The sequence below is a fragment of the Anser brachyrhynchus genome (genome assembly GCF_964034855.1).
Source record: "Anser brachyrhynchus genome assembly, chromosome: 11".
NCBI lineage: Eukaryota > Metazoa > Chordata > Aves > Anseriformes > Anatidae > Anser > Anser brachyrhynchus.
Window position 1 is genome coordinate 10,536,187 of NC_137706.1, and position 18,425 is coordinate 10,554,611.

The 18,425-nt window shown below is 49.1% G+C and overlaps 1 protein-coding gene and 1 long non-coding RNA gene across 3 annotated transcripts in view; one reads left to right on the forward strand and one right to left on the reverse strand.

The window, feature by feature from the left end:
• ARIH1 (ariadne RBR E3 ubiquitin protein ligase 1) overlaps positions 1–10,432 on the reverse strand; it is a 55,745-nt gene extending 45,313 nt beyond the window's left edge. The window contains exon 1 of the mRNA XM_080607291.1: positions 10,019–10,432. Within this exon, the coding sequence (XP_080463417.1) occupies positions 10,019–10,384 (366 nt within the window). The 5' untranslated portion in view covers positions 10,385–10,432. The remainder of the gene's footprint in view (positions 1–10,018) is intronic.
• A 141-nt stretch (positions 10,433–10,573) lies between these two features.
• Positions 10,574–17,956, forward strand: LOC308200869. 2 transcript variants are annotated; one of them, XR_013955886.1, is made up of 4 exons: positions 10,574–10,727; positions 12,863–13,097; positions 14,625–14,843; positions 16,058–17,956. It is a non-coding gene; the product is annotated as an uncharacterized lncRNA (long non-coding RNA). The 2 variants fall into 2 exon arrangements; XR_013955887.1 differs by lacking the exon at positions 16,058–17,956 and having other exon boundaries at positions 14,625–15,118.
• Positions 17,957–18,425: the final 469 nt, after the last annotated feature.

The following is an 18,425-nucleotide window of genomic DNA, read 5'->3' on the forward strand; positions in this document are numbered from 1 at the left end:
CAAATGTGGTTTTGCACACACGCGACGTCACCTTGACGAGCAAGTCTCCCCTAGCAGGGCCTGCAACTCTCAAGTCGCACAAAAACACAAGTTTAGTGATCTTAGTGCTTTTCAACCTGATAGGCCCAGGAAGTCACTGCTGGTGCATCTTGGGGACGTAATCTCTGGCAACGTTCTCACCTTGGCAAAAGCCCCAGAGCAGATGTGGTTACAGCATATATCACTTCCCCCCACAGAAAAGAAGCTCTACCTGCAAAAGCACTATTTTCTGGCAGAAGCTGCATCTGCACCAGGAAAGCCTGCCAGCATCCTTTCCCCAACAAGCCTCTTCTAGCTCAGACCACTTCTTACTGATGACTTTGCAGTTTACTTACCACACTATGCTCATTTAGTCGTACTTGGTTTTACAGCCAGCAAAACAGAGCCCCAGCAACGTCAAATTTTATGAGCCAAAACTTCCACTGGAGAGGTGATTTTGCCTGTTTACACCTCAAAACTTTCCTCCACAGGAGCCACCAGTGAAGAAAGGATATTCTGGAGGCACAGAGTTTGGCGATTCCTCTGTTCGTGCTCGTTCACACCCTTGAACAAGGCACAGTCACACCTGTAACTGCAGCCTCCAACTGCTGCACATCTCCAACACCCTCCCTCCAGATAATTCCCATACCAGCCACCCCAAAAAGCAACGTGGGTCTCTGCATGACGATCTCCTCCAGGAAGCATCCTCTGTTAGCACCACGATTGCGAGCCTGCTGAAGGGTCCCTAAGGAACACGGCAAAACCTGGCAGCAACAGCACCGAGCCCTGCACGCTCCCATAAGCTACCTACAAAGCACCCACGAGAACTCCTCCAAGCCATGCTGCTGTTAAAAAACAGCACTTATTGCGTCTCAAAACTGTCCTTATCATTCACGTGCAGAACACACATCATCCCAGCCAAAAACGTCAACACCAGAGATAGAAGGCTCGATCCCAAACAGTGACCCCCAAAGAGGATTAACACGAGAAGGCAGATGAGATTCAGAAATTAAGGCGGCAGGCCAAGAAGCATGTATTTATTTATTTAACCAATTTCCCAAAATTTATACCAGTTTCTATACTGCTTTCAAACCCATTTGCAATACACAGCACAGATTTCCCAACTGGAAGCAAATTATCTCATTGCTTAAATGCAATAGTTTAAGACTTTATCAAGTTATACTTAACTGTCACAGCTAACTACGCTCGCCTTTATGATCAGCTATCTCTGTCCAACACAAAAATATCTTCGGGTGTTCATTTCACCTCTTAGCAAAACAAATAAGGAAGCTTCAAACACATCACTTTATCAAGTAAGATAAAGCTGAGCATGAGAAGGGTTGTTAGAGCACATGCTAATGCATACATAAAATATGTATGAAATTGAAGAATAAACCCAAGTTGCTCAGAGAGCCTTTCAAGTCATCACAGAAGTATTGCTAATTACCCAAACAAGGATGTCAGACATGTTTGTTCATCAGATCTTCATAGTAATTAGAAATTGTTACTTAATCTTCTGTGTGCACACACCAGGTGGGATTCTACCCTGAAGACTTCCACTTCACACGAAAACAAATTTCACATTAATAGCACCTATTGGGTTCGTTTATTGAGGAATGCAGAACGAGAACCTGCATTTTTCATTTTAAGGCAAGGACTCATTGCCTGGGCTTACCAGAGCTTGTCAGAGCTCCCAGAAGAGAAATGAAATGCTGACTACATGCTGGAGAGCTCTTCCATCTTTTTATCAAGAAGTTGGTGTTCATTCTAGCTTTGAAATGCATTGATCAGCGAAGTGCTGTCACTCCCTGTTCTGGAGCCTGAACTTGCGATGCCTCGGGAGATTTCTCCCTAGGCCCCTCAAGACACGGGTCTGGCATGCACGCTCCCTTCTTGGTCCTGAACTCTGTGTTTTCAGACCACTCCCTTCCACCTCCCTAGTTTGCAGATCCGATAGCCTGAATTGGATGTAAATTTTTAAGAGTTAACTTCTTATGTTAATCTTCCCGCAGAGGGAAGTGTAGTGCAAGGGAGACCGTTGCTCACAAGAATTCTCCTATTTTCCCCCAATCCCTCTCCACATTTGTTTGCCAGACAAAGGAATGCTGCTTGCGTTTGTGCTTTGTTACACAAGAACACATGCAATCCAAAGTTATCGGCTGCAGAGGGGATCTGCACTTACCACAGCCATGCCGAGCTCTTCCAGAAGTTCCGTACGCACCCATCAGTACATCCGTGCCCAAAACAGGCCACGGAAGCCGAGTCTCCAGGTGGAGATACACACACTGAAAATCTTGGCGCTAACACCCAAGGCAGTCAGTTGTTTCACCAGCTGACTACTTTCAGGTACAACCATACAAACTCTTCTAGTTCGGCATTTTTAGCATGCGTCCTGCACTTCAAGATGACTTGAGCTGTGCCCAAGCAGAACCCCTCAGCAAGGGCTCCTACTCTCCCCTGCTCACCTGCTGGAAAACAGTTAAGGGCTTGCATCCTTTACCTGGCGAAGCAACAAGCAAAACATTATTCTATCAAGCACAGGGAATTTTTCTCAAAATGTTATGAAGGCAGTAAGCGAACAATCAAGCTTTGAATTCCTAGTGTTGGAGACTACCTCCCTCCAGCTCCCAAATTCTTCGAATTACAAAGCAATCGAAGCTGGGTCTTTTGTAAATTAACATGCACCCTCTCTCCACAAGAAGAGGCACATTCGTGATGTCCCAGAACGTGGAGGGAAACTCAAGCCCTCAAAAAACTGAGCAAGTCGTACAAAAAAATAAACTTCTCCTTTAGATTTTAGCCTTTTTGTTTCAGCCACAATCACTTTCACCGATCACCTGGTTTTGAAGCAAGACAGCCAAGACAGGCTCCTCACACCACCTGTCTCAGTGTTTTCCCATCTCTGGAAATCAGAAGCGCCACATCATGCTCTAGGATGTAAAAGTTTTAAATGAGGAAGGTAGAAACCCAAGAATGTTTTAAAAAAGGCTGAAGGGAAGGAACTGAACATGCTAGCATGAGCAGTGGGCTCCATCAGCAGTTCAGGAAAAGGCCACGAAGCAGAGCTTTAGGCAGGCATACAGGCTACCACACCAGTTCTCCTAGCTCATGGCCAGAAACTGCCCGCTCACAGGGCTCTCCTTTGTTCCCATGAGCTCTCAAGCGCTGCCTAAAAGAGCTGGCGAGACCAGTGCTGCTGCCAAAAGGGACCCTGATGCCACCACACTCGCACAAGGCAAGCCAGCGTGCTCAGAGGGAGGTGCCTAAGCTACAAGAACCATTTTTTTCCCTGAAAAAGTCTCTAAATGGCTTATTAGCTTCCTCCTTGTTCCAAATGACTTAGATACTGTTGAAAATATCTGCCTAAGACTTGGAATTTGAAATTATTCCGGGCATTTGCAGATCTCAGCCTCTGCAAACAGAGGAAAGACTTGGTGCAGCTAGCTGTGTGAACCACTGTACTCGCACAGCACTATTACTACCCTGAATACCAAAACCAATTACTCAGCATTACTATGCCATGTAAACAAGGGACCTCTTTTGAAAGAGTGTCTGTAGTCATAAGGACATTTCAAATTCTAAAAGGCTCTGATTTGTGAAGCACAAACACTGCTGAACTAAGTTACAGATGAAACTCAGCTTCTTAGGAAGCCTTGAATAGCAGTTCTCAATGCATTCATTTAAGCCAGTATTTCCATCACAGCTCGAGATCAAAAGCTAAAAAGCAAGCCGAGGAATCACATATGAGCCAGGCAAAGGCAAGACGTTCAACTTTCCCAACCAAAAAATACCTGGGATGGTGCAGACTGAAGTATCAGCGGATTTTCCATCATCAGATTACAAACCACAGTTTTTGTTCCAGCTCAGAGTTGGTCACTTCACCTTCACGCTGGAGCCTCCTGCAGTACCCTACGTGAGCTCCTTTATCAAACACGCAGGCATCTGTATTCTGGGCTGCACTCAAATGCACCATTTGGCATCACCAAGTAGCTACGAACCTGCCGTGCGCGTTTTACAATAAATGAGGCTGCAATTTTCTTGCAATTGCAGAAGCCAGAGTGACTTCATGACATTGAGTAGCATTACACACGTATAGACAGAAAAAAGCCTCCCAACCTTCATGGATGCCAAATAACATGGGGTACACAGCCACAAGCAAGAGAAAACATCACTTACAGTATTTTTTGATCCCTCTAACTCCAGAGGACTGAAAACACAACCCAGAACAGATAAGGTGCAGACTGAATGACACGGACAGGACTTTCATTATAAGAAGAGCACAGTTCAGAGTTCAGCGAGAGCCATCGCAACTGACCCAAAATTCCTTGTTTACTCTGCCTCATGCGTGAAGTAAGGGGGAAGAGAGCTTGTTTTCAAAAGAGAAAAAATTCAACAGGTGGCGGGGGAGCTTGGGGAGGTGTTGTACAGGGAGCTACTTCTAATTTATGAGCTTACAGCCTCACTCCAAACAAAAGTTGAAGTCTTCCAGGTCTCAGTTTTCATCATAAGAAGCACACACTGTCAAACTGCAGTTCTGTGCACCATGCTCTTAAATCTAATACTGCTTGCCAAACAGCACTAAGCAAGTATGCAAAGTATTTCTGAATAGGCACAGGACTGCCCTACACTTCCATGCCACGCCACAGGAACACTGAAAGCATCAGAAGTCCGGCTTTATTTCCTATTATGAAGTTTAAATTCCTGCAAGTCTGAAACTAAGGAGTAAGAGCTCGGGATAAGCAGATAGATAGGAAACCACAGCTTGCATATGACTGAACAACGTGCTTCTAACACAGCTATTGTTTCATATCAAGGAGCATGAGTGCTGCAGTCTCAATTATGACTTCTCCGTGGCACAACAGTTACCGATTTAGAGCAGAACCACCACTTCTGCTTTGCGTGGCATGTATGGTTCTGCTAACTAAAATTAAACCCATAGGGAATACCAATGGCTGCACATATCTTTTGTTCCTCCCCCCCCCCATAAACAAATGCTTAAAAGTAACTAAAAACAGAACAAACTGTTTTCAGTTTCATTCTGCAAACATCTCCAGGACACAGCAGTCCCCATCTGCACCCACAGGCCCCCTGAGAGACAGCTGCTTTGTTGTGATTTCGGCAAAGTGATGTTGGGGCAACAGAGCCCGGCATCAGTTTTTACTCATGGCCAGCCATGAGATTTATGTTTGGCCTAAAAGAAACAAATCTAAAGCACAAAGCTAGTGGGTCATTTAAGCATGAGGTTTAGCTTACTCTGGAGACTTAACAGATAGAACAGACCTGTTAACTCTGAAATTTATAATAGGTTTTGTTTTTTTTTTTTAGCTTTATTATATTCAGAATTACATGTCTCAGCAGCCAGGGAACAGATAGGATGTCATTTCCAAAAGCCTTACAGTGATGGCTTTCAGCAGATTTCAGGAGTGCTTTGTCACCACAAAGTTTATTCCGTTCCTTGGAAACATTAAGCGCATTCCTCCGATAATGAAACACCTTATAAACGCCATGTGACAGAACCATGGAGTTTAACAAAGCATTTCCTTCCAGCATCATAACATTCAGGGCCCCAACTGAATTTTATTATCAAATAGCTAACCACACAGTAAGAGAAGTCAGAGCCTTGCAAACTCACCTCGTACAGGCACTGCAAGCAGCATCAGCCTCAAGTGCTTCCTCCCACAGACTCCTACCTAATGCTTGTCAAGCAGCTTCAAGCACTTGGGGTTTTCAAGATGTCATCTCTAACACGAAATCCAGTTTTAAGCACAGCCCTGGATGACAGCAGCGATGCCTGTTGCTCGCTGGAAAGTCATTCCTATTTTGGACAAAGTATTTTGAACGCATTGCCAAGACCACTGAATTACACCACTACTTGGGAGATTTCCTAAGTTACAACTGGAAATCAGCACTTTTTGTCCGAGCAAGAGAAGCCACTGTGTAGTAACACCGCTCTTCCCAAGCCACACTGGACTGACACTTGCTGTAACAGAGCCTGACTAACTGCAAAGCAGTGTTCTGGGGGTATCTGCACTGCCCCGGTCACAAAAAGGCTGCCCCTCACCCAATTCAACAAGCACGGCTTTGTAACTTCAGAGCAGCCTGGGGTTTTGGCTTATTGTAACATCAAAGCTTTAGCCGGTAAGGATACTCACTTCGCAAGAAGTTATCCGGCCTGGTCCTCTAAAGGAGGACCAGTATTCAGTATAAATGTTCTGATGTTGCACATTACCTGTTCTACCCTGCAGAACCTCATTTCACAGCCTGCAGTAAAGTGAAAAGGTATTTTTGAGCTAGACTAAGCTGCGTGAGATGCGGTGCTTCTGTCTCTTTCCAAAGCCAGGGGGTTTCATGTGCTCACAAGGCACGACACCCAGCTGCGTCCAGGATGCTGCTCTGGGTGGGAAAAAAAAGCAAGGGCTCAGCTCCCTTTTCTGTGCTTTGTTTTAAATGTCATCAACCATCTCCAAGCTTCACCCTGAGAGTTTTCCAGTGCTTAACCCTGCTAAAGTCCAAAAAGAACAAATGTTGTCAGTTGACGTCACAGTGATGTCAAACACTCCAGAAAAAGCTGACCGAGAGTGGAAAATGAACCCAGCTTAGAAATACCAAAGTTGCACAAAGTTGCAACAAGGCAAAAACACCGAGCCAAGCAAGACTAGAGAGACACCGACTATCACGTGCTCTATTCAGAGTAGAAATAAACATGCTATTCTAAACATTTCCAAGTTTATTTTCAGAAAATCTACAGCAAAGACAGAAATAGCAGTCTGATATTAAAAAAAAAAAAAGACGTAATGATCGTAGAAACTTATTTGGACAATCCCTCATCCCAAAGTATGGAGAGGAAGAATACGGGGACGACATCCAACTGTGGGAAAATGCCTTTCAAAGGACACAACCTTTTGTTTACCAGAACCTTTATGTCTAGGTTTTTGCAGTTGCTCAGTCAGTTATTCTGCCAGCAGCTGGCAAAAACCACCCCAGAAGTCTGCCCATTTACTTTGACAACTAAAACCAAAATAACTTGTGGAATGATTCTCTACTCTGTGTAATTATAGCAATATAATGGAAGCGATACTCGGATCTGAGGTGGGGTTTGAACGTCTCAGCCAATCAACAGTGCAAGGTTAGAGGTTTGTTCATGCCCCTATTTTTGCATTTGGAGGAGAAGGGGAATTCTTGCCATGTGGCACAGAGAGTCAAATCAGATTATCAGCATAAATGCTAAATACTGTGCAAAAATCATCATTAAGCACCTGAAATCCCCCTTATGCTCAGACAAGAGAGAGTGAATGCAAAACATGCTGAGTATCTGAGTCACTCTGAAACCTCCCGAGTTCACTGCAAGTTTAGCGGTCTTAGATGACCAAGTGATAGAAAAAGGTACCAGCTCAGCACTGAGCAGCCATCTTCACATGCACATTACCTGCTGCCAGCACAAATCACACGCTTCGTAGCCAGGAAGTTTATCACACGTTAGCCACTACTTCAGCAAAGCCTTCGTCAGGTCAAATCCCCGTCCTGAGAACTTTGGGCTGTTCTTACACAGCTCGCATTTGGGAAGCGATTAAATGGATGGGAAAATAGATTTAATTCAACTCCTTCCACTGGTGGTTATATCAGCTAATAACTGTTCCGCAGGCCCTGTGTTTTGTTAGGGACAAAGGCCCAAGTCCCTGCACATGGAAGCTGTATCTGCAGCTCAGGTACCCCCCCTTGCAGATACTTCATGGCTCACTGATACCTTTTCTTCTCATTGCACCTGCAAAACAATCAACTGAAAAATAAAGCCCTATTCATGACTTACTTCTGACCAGAAATTGGTACCTCCACTGATGAGAGGGCACAGGCCCTACAGCTGAAGCTTTCGGACACCAGGTACCTCCGCGTGGTAACAAATAAGCTCCTGAGGACTGCAACAGGCAACTGCAACCGTTATCATTCAATATCAAGAACCGAATTTAGATACGCAGGAACCAAAGCCATCCAGTTCTAGACTGGAACAAGTGAATCACAGGATTGCAACCAAGGATCCGCAGCAGGATCCTGAGCCAATGTGAGTCCAGAAAAGGTTTACTGAACCAGAAAAGCAGCAGCAGCAATCCTGGTTGGGCGCCAAAAGCAAGAAATATACAGAACGGAGCCCTGGAAGCTTTCAGCGCAAGCAAGAGAAGTGAGGATGAGCAAATGCTGAGGCACTGACTGAATTAAGTTCACTTACCTCCGAAGAGACTAGAAATCCAGTAGCAGTAAGGTGCCATTTCAAAGCTATTTGGAGTAGCCTAATGTTTTTCTACCCTCTTCTGATGTCTCCCAGCACTTGAGCTGATGTTAGGTCCTAGGCTGACTCATGATATTCCACACCAACTGGCCTTCTGCACCCTGCTAAACCAGGAATAACCACCACAAACCTAACACCAAGACCTAAAACAGCAGCCACAGAGCTCCTGCAGACCAGCTGTGCTCTGCAGAGCCCCACAGAGCCAGCTCAGGGGAGGGTCAGGCCTCCCACCCCCACCCTGGGTGCAAGAACAGGAGAAGGGTCTCCACCTCCCTCAACTTCTGGCTACTAGCTCTGCTATGCTGAGGCCCAGTGCTCAAGTTATACAGCTTGAGGGCTGTCTAAAAAGGAAGAAAAACCATGGACTAGAAAAGAGGACCTCATTTAAGTCAGCTCCTAAAAAACACACAGGTGAATTCATCAGGCCAGGGACACACAGGAGCGGGATGCTCAGTATTCCTCATCAGCAGAAACATTTCCACCACTTTGCTTATTCAAAGCTGGGGCAAATGGCTGAGTCTGTCCAATACCACCAGTACGGATGATGATTCTAACAGTCTTAGTCATTATACACACACTCACCATTTTAATCACTACTTCAAAGAGTTAAAAACTTTTATCAAGTGTTTGCATGTCTACTTCCCACTTGCACATCTTTATTTCCCTCCGGTAGGATCAATAACTGGTAGCAAGGAAATATCCATACGTAACCAAGAGATCTTCTTTAGCCGAGCGCTCTCATAATCAGCTAATCGAGCCAGACTCCTTTATAAGCCTTACGTGAGTGGTACTATTATTAAAGTTATAAACTTTAATTTCACTGAAGAACTGCCATTTACTCATTTCCTAGGTGAACACTCGGGCAGTTGTTTGCATCAAGCTCCCCATAAACTGCAGTGGCTTTACAGCACATACAGCCACATTTTAAAGCTGCTCATGGAGTCACTGTAGAGCACAGGACAGCTGGGCAAAAACATTCAGTGAGGCATCTCGTATTTAACGCTGGAAGTACACGCACCGAGGAAGCGACTGATTTGGGGGAATGGTGTCCTTTGTTATGTAGTATCAGTAAATTTAGTCTCCTCACACCACTTCAGAAATTTAATACTTTCACACTGCTGTTCACACTGTTGGGTAAGGAAAAGCATTTGCTGTTTGCTCGCTGTAACTCTGAATAACACCGAGCAAACCAAAACAAAAGAAAACCCACGCATTCTGGTCACCTGCAAGGAAAAGCGGACGGCACCAGAAACTTAGGGCAAGCTGGAGCAAAACCCAGCTGTAAATATTTAGAAAAGGATGCTAGATAGCCTCAGCAGCTTGAATTTCTTCCAACAGCACAAGAGCCGGGAGATTAGATACGCTCGTCGGAAGTCAGTGGATGTTCTTTGGAGCCCCGCTTCGTTTTTAAAACGCCACAACCGACGGGGGGGGGGGGGGGGGGGGCACCAAAGCCAGCCCGTTCCACAGCGGCCAACCGCTGCCCTGCCTCCGGTAACCGGGCGGCTGGGGGGGGGGGGGGGGGGGGACGCGGGGGGTGGAGGAGGCAAAACGATGATATTAATAACGAAAGGAAAGAAATCCCGGCTGGGAGACGCACAAAGGGCAGCGACCTGAGGGAAGCGGGGGGGGTCGGGGTGGGGGAGGCCGAGGACCCCCCGAAGCCGGGGGACCCCCCGGGGAGCCGCGGGGCGCCCCCTCCCCGCGGCCGCGGCGCACCTGGATGACTTCGTTGACCTCGCGGATGCACTCCACCATGTGCTGCAGGATCTGCTCGGCCGTCAGCACCTCGTAGCGGTAGTCCTCCTCCTGCTCCGGGCCGCCGCCGCCGCCGGGGCCCGGCCCGCCGCCCAGGCCGCCGCCGCCGCCGCCGCCGGGCCCCAGCCCGCCCGTCTCGCCGCCCAGCAGCCCGTCGCGCTCGCCGCCGACGCGGAGGCCGGGCTCCACCAGCTCCACCTCGCCCAGGTCCAGGTTGTCGTCGGGCTCGTCCTCCTCGTCGTCCTCCTCGTCCTCCTCCGCGCCGCTGTCCTCGCTGCACTCCTCGTCCTCGTCGAACTCGTAGTTGTAGCCCTCGTCCGAGTCCATGGCGAGGCGGCCAAGCGGCGGCTCCCCGCCCGCCCGCCCGCTGCCGCTCCCGGCGCCGCCGCGCCTCGGCCGCCTCAGCGCCAACAAAGGGACGCGGCCGCCCCGCTCCGTCACCGCGCGCCGCGCACGCACGGCACGGCACGGCGCCGCACGGCACGGCACGTCACGCCGCCGCGCCTCAGGCGCCGCGCCTGCGCGGCCGCCGCCATCTCCCTTCGCCCCGCCGGGAGCCATCTTGAGTGCGCGCCGCTCCCCGCCCGCTTCCTTCCCGCCCCGCGCGCCGCCGCCATCTTGAGTGCGGCGCGGCCGCCATGCTGAGCGTGGCGCCTCGCTCAGCCGTGGGGTTAGGGGGGTGCTGCACCGCCGGGGTCGTCGGTGTGGTTGGTCGTTGTGGGGGCTGTGTGGTGCGAGGGGTGTGATGGGGGGACGTCAGGGGAGTGTGAAGCGTGAGGGAAGTAGGAGAGAAATGGAAAACGGGAGAGAAATCCCAGAGAAATGTGAAGAAAAGAAGCGTGAGGGAAATAGGAGAGAAATGGAAATCGGGAGAGAAATCCCAGAGAAATGTGAAGAAAAGAAGCGTGAGGGAAATAGGAGAGAAATGGAAAATGGGAGAGAAATCACAAGGAAATGTGAAGAAAAGAAGCGTGAGGGAAATAGGAGAGAAATGGAAATCGGGAGAGAAATCCCAGAGAAATGTGAAGAAAAGAAGCGTGAGGGAAATAGGAGAGAAATGGAAGACGGGAGAGAAATCCCAGAGAAATGTGAAGAAAAGAAGCGTGAGGGAAATAGGAGAGAAATGGAAGACGGGAGAGAAATCCCAGAGAAATGTGAAGAAAAGAAGCGTGAGGGAAATAGGAGAGAAATGGAAAATGGGAGAGAAATCCCAGAGAAATGTGAAGAAAAGAAGCGTGAGGGAAATAGGAGAGAAATGGAAGACGGGAGAGAAATCCCAGAGAAATGTGAAGAAAAGAAGCGTGAGGGAAATAGGAGAGAAATGGAAAACGGGAGAGAAATCCTAGAGAAATGTGAAGAAAAGAAGCGTGAGGGAAATAGGAGAGAAATGGAAAACGGGAGAGAAATCCCAGAGAAATGTGAAGAAGCGTGAGGGAAATAGGAGAGAAATGGAAAACAGGAGAGAAATCCCAGAGAAATGTGAAGAAAAGAAGCGTGAGGGAAATAGGAGAGAAATGGAAAATGGGAGAGAAATCCCAGAGAAATGTGAAGAAAAGAAGCGCGAGGGAAATAGGAGAGAAATGTGAAGGGAAAATGTGAGGGAAGTCCCAGGGAAATGTGAAGAAAATTTGAAGGAAAGAAGTGTGAGGGAAATAAGAGGGAAATATAAGTGAAATGTGAAAGAAAAATGTGTGAGGGGAAATAGGAGAGAAATGTAAAGGGAAAATGTGAGAGAAATCCCAGAGAAATGTGAAGAAAAGAAGTGTAAGGGAAATGTGAGAGAAATGTACAGGGAAAACGTGAGAGAAATCCCAGAGAAATGTGAGGAGAATGTGAAGGAAAGTAACATGAGGAAAATGACACGGAAATATAAGGGAAATGTGAAGGAAAAATGTGTGAGGGGAAATAGGAGAGAAATGTAGAGGGAAAATGTGAGAGAAATCCCAAGGAAATGTGAAGGAAAGAAGCGTGAGGGAAATACGAGAAAAATGGAAAATGTGAGAGAAATCCCAGAGAAATGTGAAGGAAAGAAGTGTGAGGGAAATATGAGACAAATGTGAAGGGAAAATGTGAGGGAAATCCCAGAGAAATGTGAAGGAAAGAAACATGAGGGAAATGTGAAGGAAAAAAGTGTGAGGAAAATATGAGAAAAATGTAAAGGGAAAATATGAGAACAATCCCAGAGAAATGTGAGGGAAATATGAGAGAAAGGTAAAGGGAAAATGTGAGGGAAATGACAGGGTAATATGAGGGAAACATGAAGGACAGACGTGTGAGGGAAATGTCAGGGAAATATAAGGGAAATGCACAGAAAAGAAGTGTGAGGGAAATATGAGAGAAATTCGAAGGGAAAATGTGGGAGAAATCCCAGAGATATATGAAGGAAAGAAGTGTGAGGGAAATGACAGGATAATATGAGGAAATGTGAAGAAAAAAAAATGAGGAAAATGACAGGGAAATGTGAAGGAAAGATGTGTGAGGGAAATAGGAGAGAAATTTAAAGGGAAAATGGGAAGGAAATCCCAGGGAAATATGGGGGAAGTGTGAAGGAAAGAAGTGTGAGGAAAATAACAGGGAAATAGGAAGGAAACGTGAAGGGAATGTGTGGGAAATTACAGGAAAATGTAAAGAAATGTGAGGGAAAATAGGTTCAGTGAGGTGCTGGTACCAGTATGGGTATGTGGGCTTGGCCCTGACCCCTCTGTTTGATGCCTCACAGGTTTCGGTTGATGCAGATGTTGCCCAAATGCGGGGCAGCCCCTTACCAGTCAGGGTTTATCAGATCCCTCCATCTCTGTGTTTCAGAGGCCTGTTTCCAGTGTCCCAGGAAGAACGTGGGCAATGGTGATTACAAGCAGTGGATCTCTACACACAGCCCATGTTTTCCAAGGAGAGCAGGTCCACACACATCTCCCAAGGAAAACTGACTTAATGTGGGTCACGCAGGTCATTCAGCCTTTGGGAGAGATCGTGCAGCAGCAGGCATGCAGACACTGCTCAAGTGTGGAACAGCAACATCTGCCCATGGACAAAGGGAGAGGTAATCCCGCCTCTGTGCCACTTGTTTTTCCCTGGTTCCCAACCATGAAACCTTGTGTGACCCCAGCTATGCCAGGTGGCATCTCTGCTCCAGCTTTGCTTTCTGGTCAGCGGAGATAAAAATACTCAGTTTTTCACAGTTTTGCTGGGCATGATTCCCTTTCTTCAGTGGGCTGCATAACCCAAAAAAAGGCTCCTTGCAGGGCAGGTACTATAAAAAGAGGCAGCCTTGTCTAGAGCTGTTTATTATTTAATCTGGCATTTTGCAGGGGGGCAGAGTATGCAGTAGTGGCTTTGTAACGTGCTCACAAACAGACCTTTCCCTTCTGCAAACAGCTGGGGCTGAGCCTGCCATTCGAGAATGCTCTGGGCAGGTCAGGGACGTAGGGCCAGCGCTGCTCTCATGTGCCCCTGTCCCTGCTGGGGCCTCTCTTGGACGCTCTCACAGAGGGCAGGGACAGACACTGAGCTGGACGCCAGGCTGTGGGTCTGGGGCGCGGCAGGCGTTGAGTGCCCTTTGCCCCCCACGTCACACAGCGCCCTGACCGCTCAGCTTGCACCCCACCCGCCAGCTTTCTCCACCACCGCCTGCCTTTGCAGTGGCACGGCTAGGGCAGCTCTGTTTCCAATATCAGATGTGCTCGGCCTGGTACAGCTGAGGGACGGAGGAGGCGAGCTGGGCTTATTGTTCGCAGCCGTTTGGGGAGTGTGAGGGACTCCGGTTGGCTTGGTAACAGGCTGTAGCCTGGCCCAGAAGAGAGCCAGCTGATACCATATCCTCCATTGCTATTCACTGCGGATGTGAGGAGACTGCACAGCCCCGGGAGGACTCCAGGGCTACCTTCGCCGCCGCCAGGCACTAATCCTCTGCTTCCTCGTGCCCTGGGGGATCATTTCTACCTTGGTGAAGCAGGTCATTCTGATGTGGTAACGTTATTCACCCACTTTACCTGGATGAAAATGACCCTGTGCCCAGAGGGCGGGGGAGACTCAGCCTTGCAGTATGCAGCGTAGGAGTGATGAGTTTCATCAGCTCTTTGGGACAGGAGTCACCGCGGTGCTTTGTGTTTGTGCAGCACCTGGCACAGCGGGATCCTGCTTCCTGCTTGTGCTTCCGCTGTCCTAATGCAGCACAAACAACAAATACCTTATGAAACAGGCAGTGGCACTTGCAGAAAATTAGAAGCTGCCGCCCAAAAGCTGCAGGGGTGTTTATTTGCTGATGGAGCACGTAAAGTGTAATGATGGTCACAGTGTCAGGGGCTGAAGTTCAGGGTGAGGCAGGTAGGTGCCCTTGGGGACCCAAGCAGATGAGGTGTCTGATTTCCTGGGCAGATGCTCTGGAAGCCCTGCTGGGTACCGGTCTGCATTTTCAGATCTACAAGTAGCTCCAAAAATCAGCTCCAGGTGTTTTGTAGCACCACAGCTGCTCCCAGTGAATTCTCTCCAGTTGCAACTGCCCATTGTCCGCCCCAAACAGCTGCTGTGCAAACACCCCTCTTACACCAGTGCCCTGTTCTCTCCCCAGCCCAGAGGGTGCCCAGAGGAAGGAGAGGGCCTGGTGGTGCAACGTGACAGATGCCAGCTCTGACTGCGCTGTACCAGGAGGCAGGAGGGGCAGCACCTACATTCGGGGGACCTGCTGAAGCCCTGGGTCTCCATCCACGGGCAGCCTGCTGTCCCCGCGTCCTGCTCTGCCCCAGCATCGTGCCTGTGGCTGGGTCAGGAGTGCATCCCAGTGGCACAGGTGGGTGCGAGCTGGGCTGGGAGACATCGGGGCTGGGCACGCACATTACCTCATGCCAACCTACCTAGTAAATAAAGCCAGCTCCTTAATTACCCTACTTATTTAGAATGGCGAAGGCCTGGGCATTAATCATCCTGCCCTACATAAATATAAATAGCACTGGCTTTGTTTAGCTCTGGACTTACCAGCTGGACACTTGCCAGGCTGGTGCCATCTCACATGTCAAGCGCTGGTGGCTCGGTTGGTTGTCACAGGTCCTCACCTGGTGCCACAAAGCCCACGCTCTGACCTCTATGTGGCTCCAGGACCCTCTGTGCCAGGCGGTGGCTGGCTGCACAACTCCGTGTCATGTCCTGGTGCAAAAGGGGTCACAGAGTGGTGCAGTGTCCCCAGGGGGTGTGTGGCACCTCCGGGGGCTCTGTGTCCTGCCCAGCCGGTGACATGGGTCACCAACAAGCAAGCAGGCTTATGGCAGCGTGTCTGCTGTAGCACCCACTGGGCCTGAGGAGCCGAGAAAGGTGTTGACCGGACAGCAGGGTTTTTATCAAGGCAGCATCCTAGAGGCCGTGCTTGACCTTTCTCTCCGGGACGGGGTCATCCAGGTGTTGGGGCAGCGAGCCCTCCACCAGTTGAAGCCCGGCAGCCACCCCAGCGCCCCCGCCCCGTGCCGCCAGCGCCTCCCCGCTGCCCTCTCCTGGCCCCTGCCGAAGCTGCAGAGCTCCGGAGCCTCCTCCAAGCACGGTGCCCTTGTGCCCCTCCGGCTTCCTGCAGCTCTCCAGAGGCCGGGTACCGGGTATAGTCAATGTCGCTTAATTTAAGGATGTCCTAAGCCCTGGGCAGCGATGCACAGTGCCAGGAGCACCGCTTCACTGTCCCCCAGGGACCTGGCAGTGTCACCTCCCACCTGAACATCTCACAGGGTAAATACTGCAGCCCATTCGGTAGTGCATAGTCCTTTAGAAACACATTTAAACTTTCTCAGGTATGTATATATAAAGGAAGGCAGGTTGAGTTCGGGCTCACAGTGTGTCAACAAATCTCCCGGCATCAGTGAACCTTCACCTTCTCTTCGCAATAAACGTCAGTCACAGCAGCTCCGTTACACCTGCAGTGAACGTGCCCTCAATTCTCTTCCTCCCACCCAGTGCAGGGGCAATTTCAGACAATTGCTGCCTTCCAAACCCGACTGTCTCCCTTTTTATGTCTAATTCCAGAACTAAATGTTTACAAACAGTGATGGGATCTTCCCTGTGCACCAAAGAACGCCATCCCATAGACGTGGAGACGTGGTTCTCCTCCTACGGTCCCAGGCTTATCTTTTTCCCCGTGAGACACGGATCAGCACTTCACTGCTGGCCCAGAGCTGTGTGTGTCAGTCTGTGCTAATGACAAGACTGGTCTGTTTTAACGAGCACGGTTAAAACGCTGATCTGTAGTTATTAAAAAGATGTCTCGGTATGAAGTTATAGCCATGCCCTTTGCAAAAGCTACAAAGCTTCTGACCCAGTGGTTCACCCAGTCACGTGCAGAGCCCTGGGTGCTCACTGTCTCCTTGAAAGGTTGGCGAAAGGTACTCCAGAGAAGCATGGCTGCTGCCTTCAATTCCTTGCGAGGGGATCTGCGCTGCCATGGAGGATTTTAGGATTCCAGCTACCTAAGAAAGTTGAAAACTGCTGTTCTACCCAATCTGAAAAATGATTTAGATCTCCAAAGGCACCTGGTGCTTTTTCATTTTATTCTTGCAAGAGCTTAATTACGCAAGTGATTCTAGTAACTGCTAACACTGAAGCTGACAAGAATAAAATATTGCATTGCAATCACCTTGCTCCATGAAGTTAAGCACATGCTTAAGGGATTTACGGGAGCAGGGCTTCTCTGCACGCTCATTTCATTTCCAGATGGAGGAGTTCTTCACTGCACATCCACGGGTGCCTGATTGATTCCAGTTCAGCTGATTGCTCAGGCCCACAGATGTGATTGAGAGCAGCCAGGGACGGCGGCCACAAATACTCACCCTGCACAATAACTCACAGCAGCTTCCCTTCTCTCTGATAGCACCGCATGGAGCCTGACATTTCAATGATCTGCCATCCAGCCCCACAGCCTTGACACAGGCACCCCCATGAGCCCCTCTTTGCTGTACCAAAATGCTACAAAAGTGCTGGTGCCCCCCAGCACTGCACCGAGGCTCTGTTCTGAGAAGGAGACCTGGGGATTTGATGTATGCCAGCAATCTCACCCATTTCAGTAGTGCACCCCTGCCTCATTCCTGCTCCGCTGCTCCTTGGCCCAGGTGGGGCTGGGCAAATATCTCTGGAAAAAAACCCTTCTCCTCCATCCCCTGAGACCTGTGGAATTCCTGCAGTTGGTGGAGGGAAACTCAAGAGAGTTCCCTGTGCCCAGCTTCTGCTGTTCTCCCTGGGGGCTGATTTTGGCTGCCTACACACCCATTAGTTACCTGAACCCCGAGTGTGTGCTGAGGTGCCCCTCAGATCACCGTGGTCCAGAAGCTGTGCAAGCTGGAGAAATTCCAGCAGAAGAAGGCTTTGCAAATAATGGCAGTAGTGCAAATACCACCTGGCTGAGCTCTGCAGCACTTACCGAGTCAGGAACCCAAATTCTTCTGACTGATTAACACATCTTGCCTCAAGCTTTTTGCCTTGGACTCTGCTTTTAAGTTCATATTTGTTGAAATATTGCTCTTTGCAAATATGCCCAGAGCCGAGCCCCACTCCTGCCTGCTAACACTGAATATCCCAGGCCTTGCTCCCCTTGCTTGTGCTCTCTCATCTGAAGAGGTGCCTTCTGCTAAACTCCATCTGTGCCGAGAAATTCATTTACCACGTGCATCTGCTAAACCATGCAATGGCAGCACGTAGCATGACAAGCAGTGGTCAAGGTGGAAATGGAGAGATGTAAGAACAAGGCATCCTGTGTTTTGAAAAGTGCTGGGATACGTGCCTGTGGCTCTGAAAGCAGACTGCCATGCACCAGCCTGTTTCAGCCCCCCAAAATGTGGATGTTCCCCATGGGTTGAGCTGTTGTGAGGGATCAAGTGATGAAACTACAATGGACGTGGATTTAGGGCCACCTCTCATTTAGGATCTTCCTGGTGCACATGCTAAAGCTCCAACAGTCCTCTCTTGTCATCCCACCTCCAGCGGAGCGTATGCTCTGTCCACACGGAGCGGCCACAAGCTGGAACAACAGATGCATCGGCACCAACTCATGCAGACAGCTCGCTCCCTGCCAGCACCTGTGTGACACCACGCTGAGCACTGTCCTCCCTGAAATTAGGAGACAGGCGACAGGAGGATCCATGCCTGTAAAGCCCCTGTACACACACACCACTACTGCCCCCAGAGCACCACCACAAGTAAGGTCACTTCATCACTGCAACCCTTGTGGCTCCAATTCAAATACCATAATTATTTTACCAGGATTAAATAAGAGGTAAACAAGCAAATGGAGAGAGTAAGTTGGCCCAGAAAGCTTCTGAGACATCAAAATTCAAGTCAGAGATCTGCAGGCAGTTGCAGGCATTTCCAGAAGATCGTCTGCGTTTTCCAGAGCCCTCTTCCA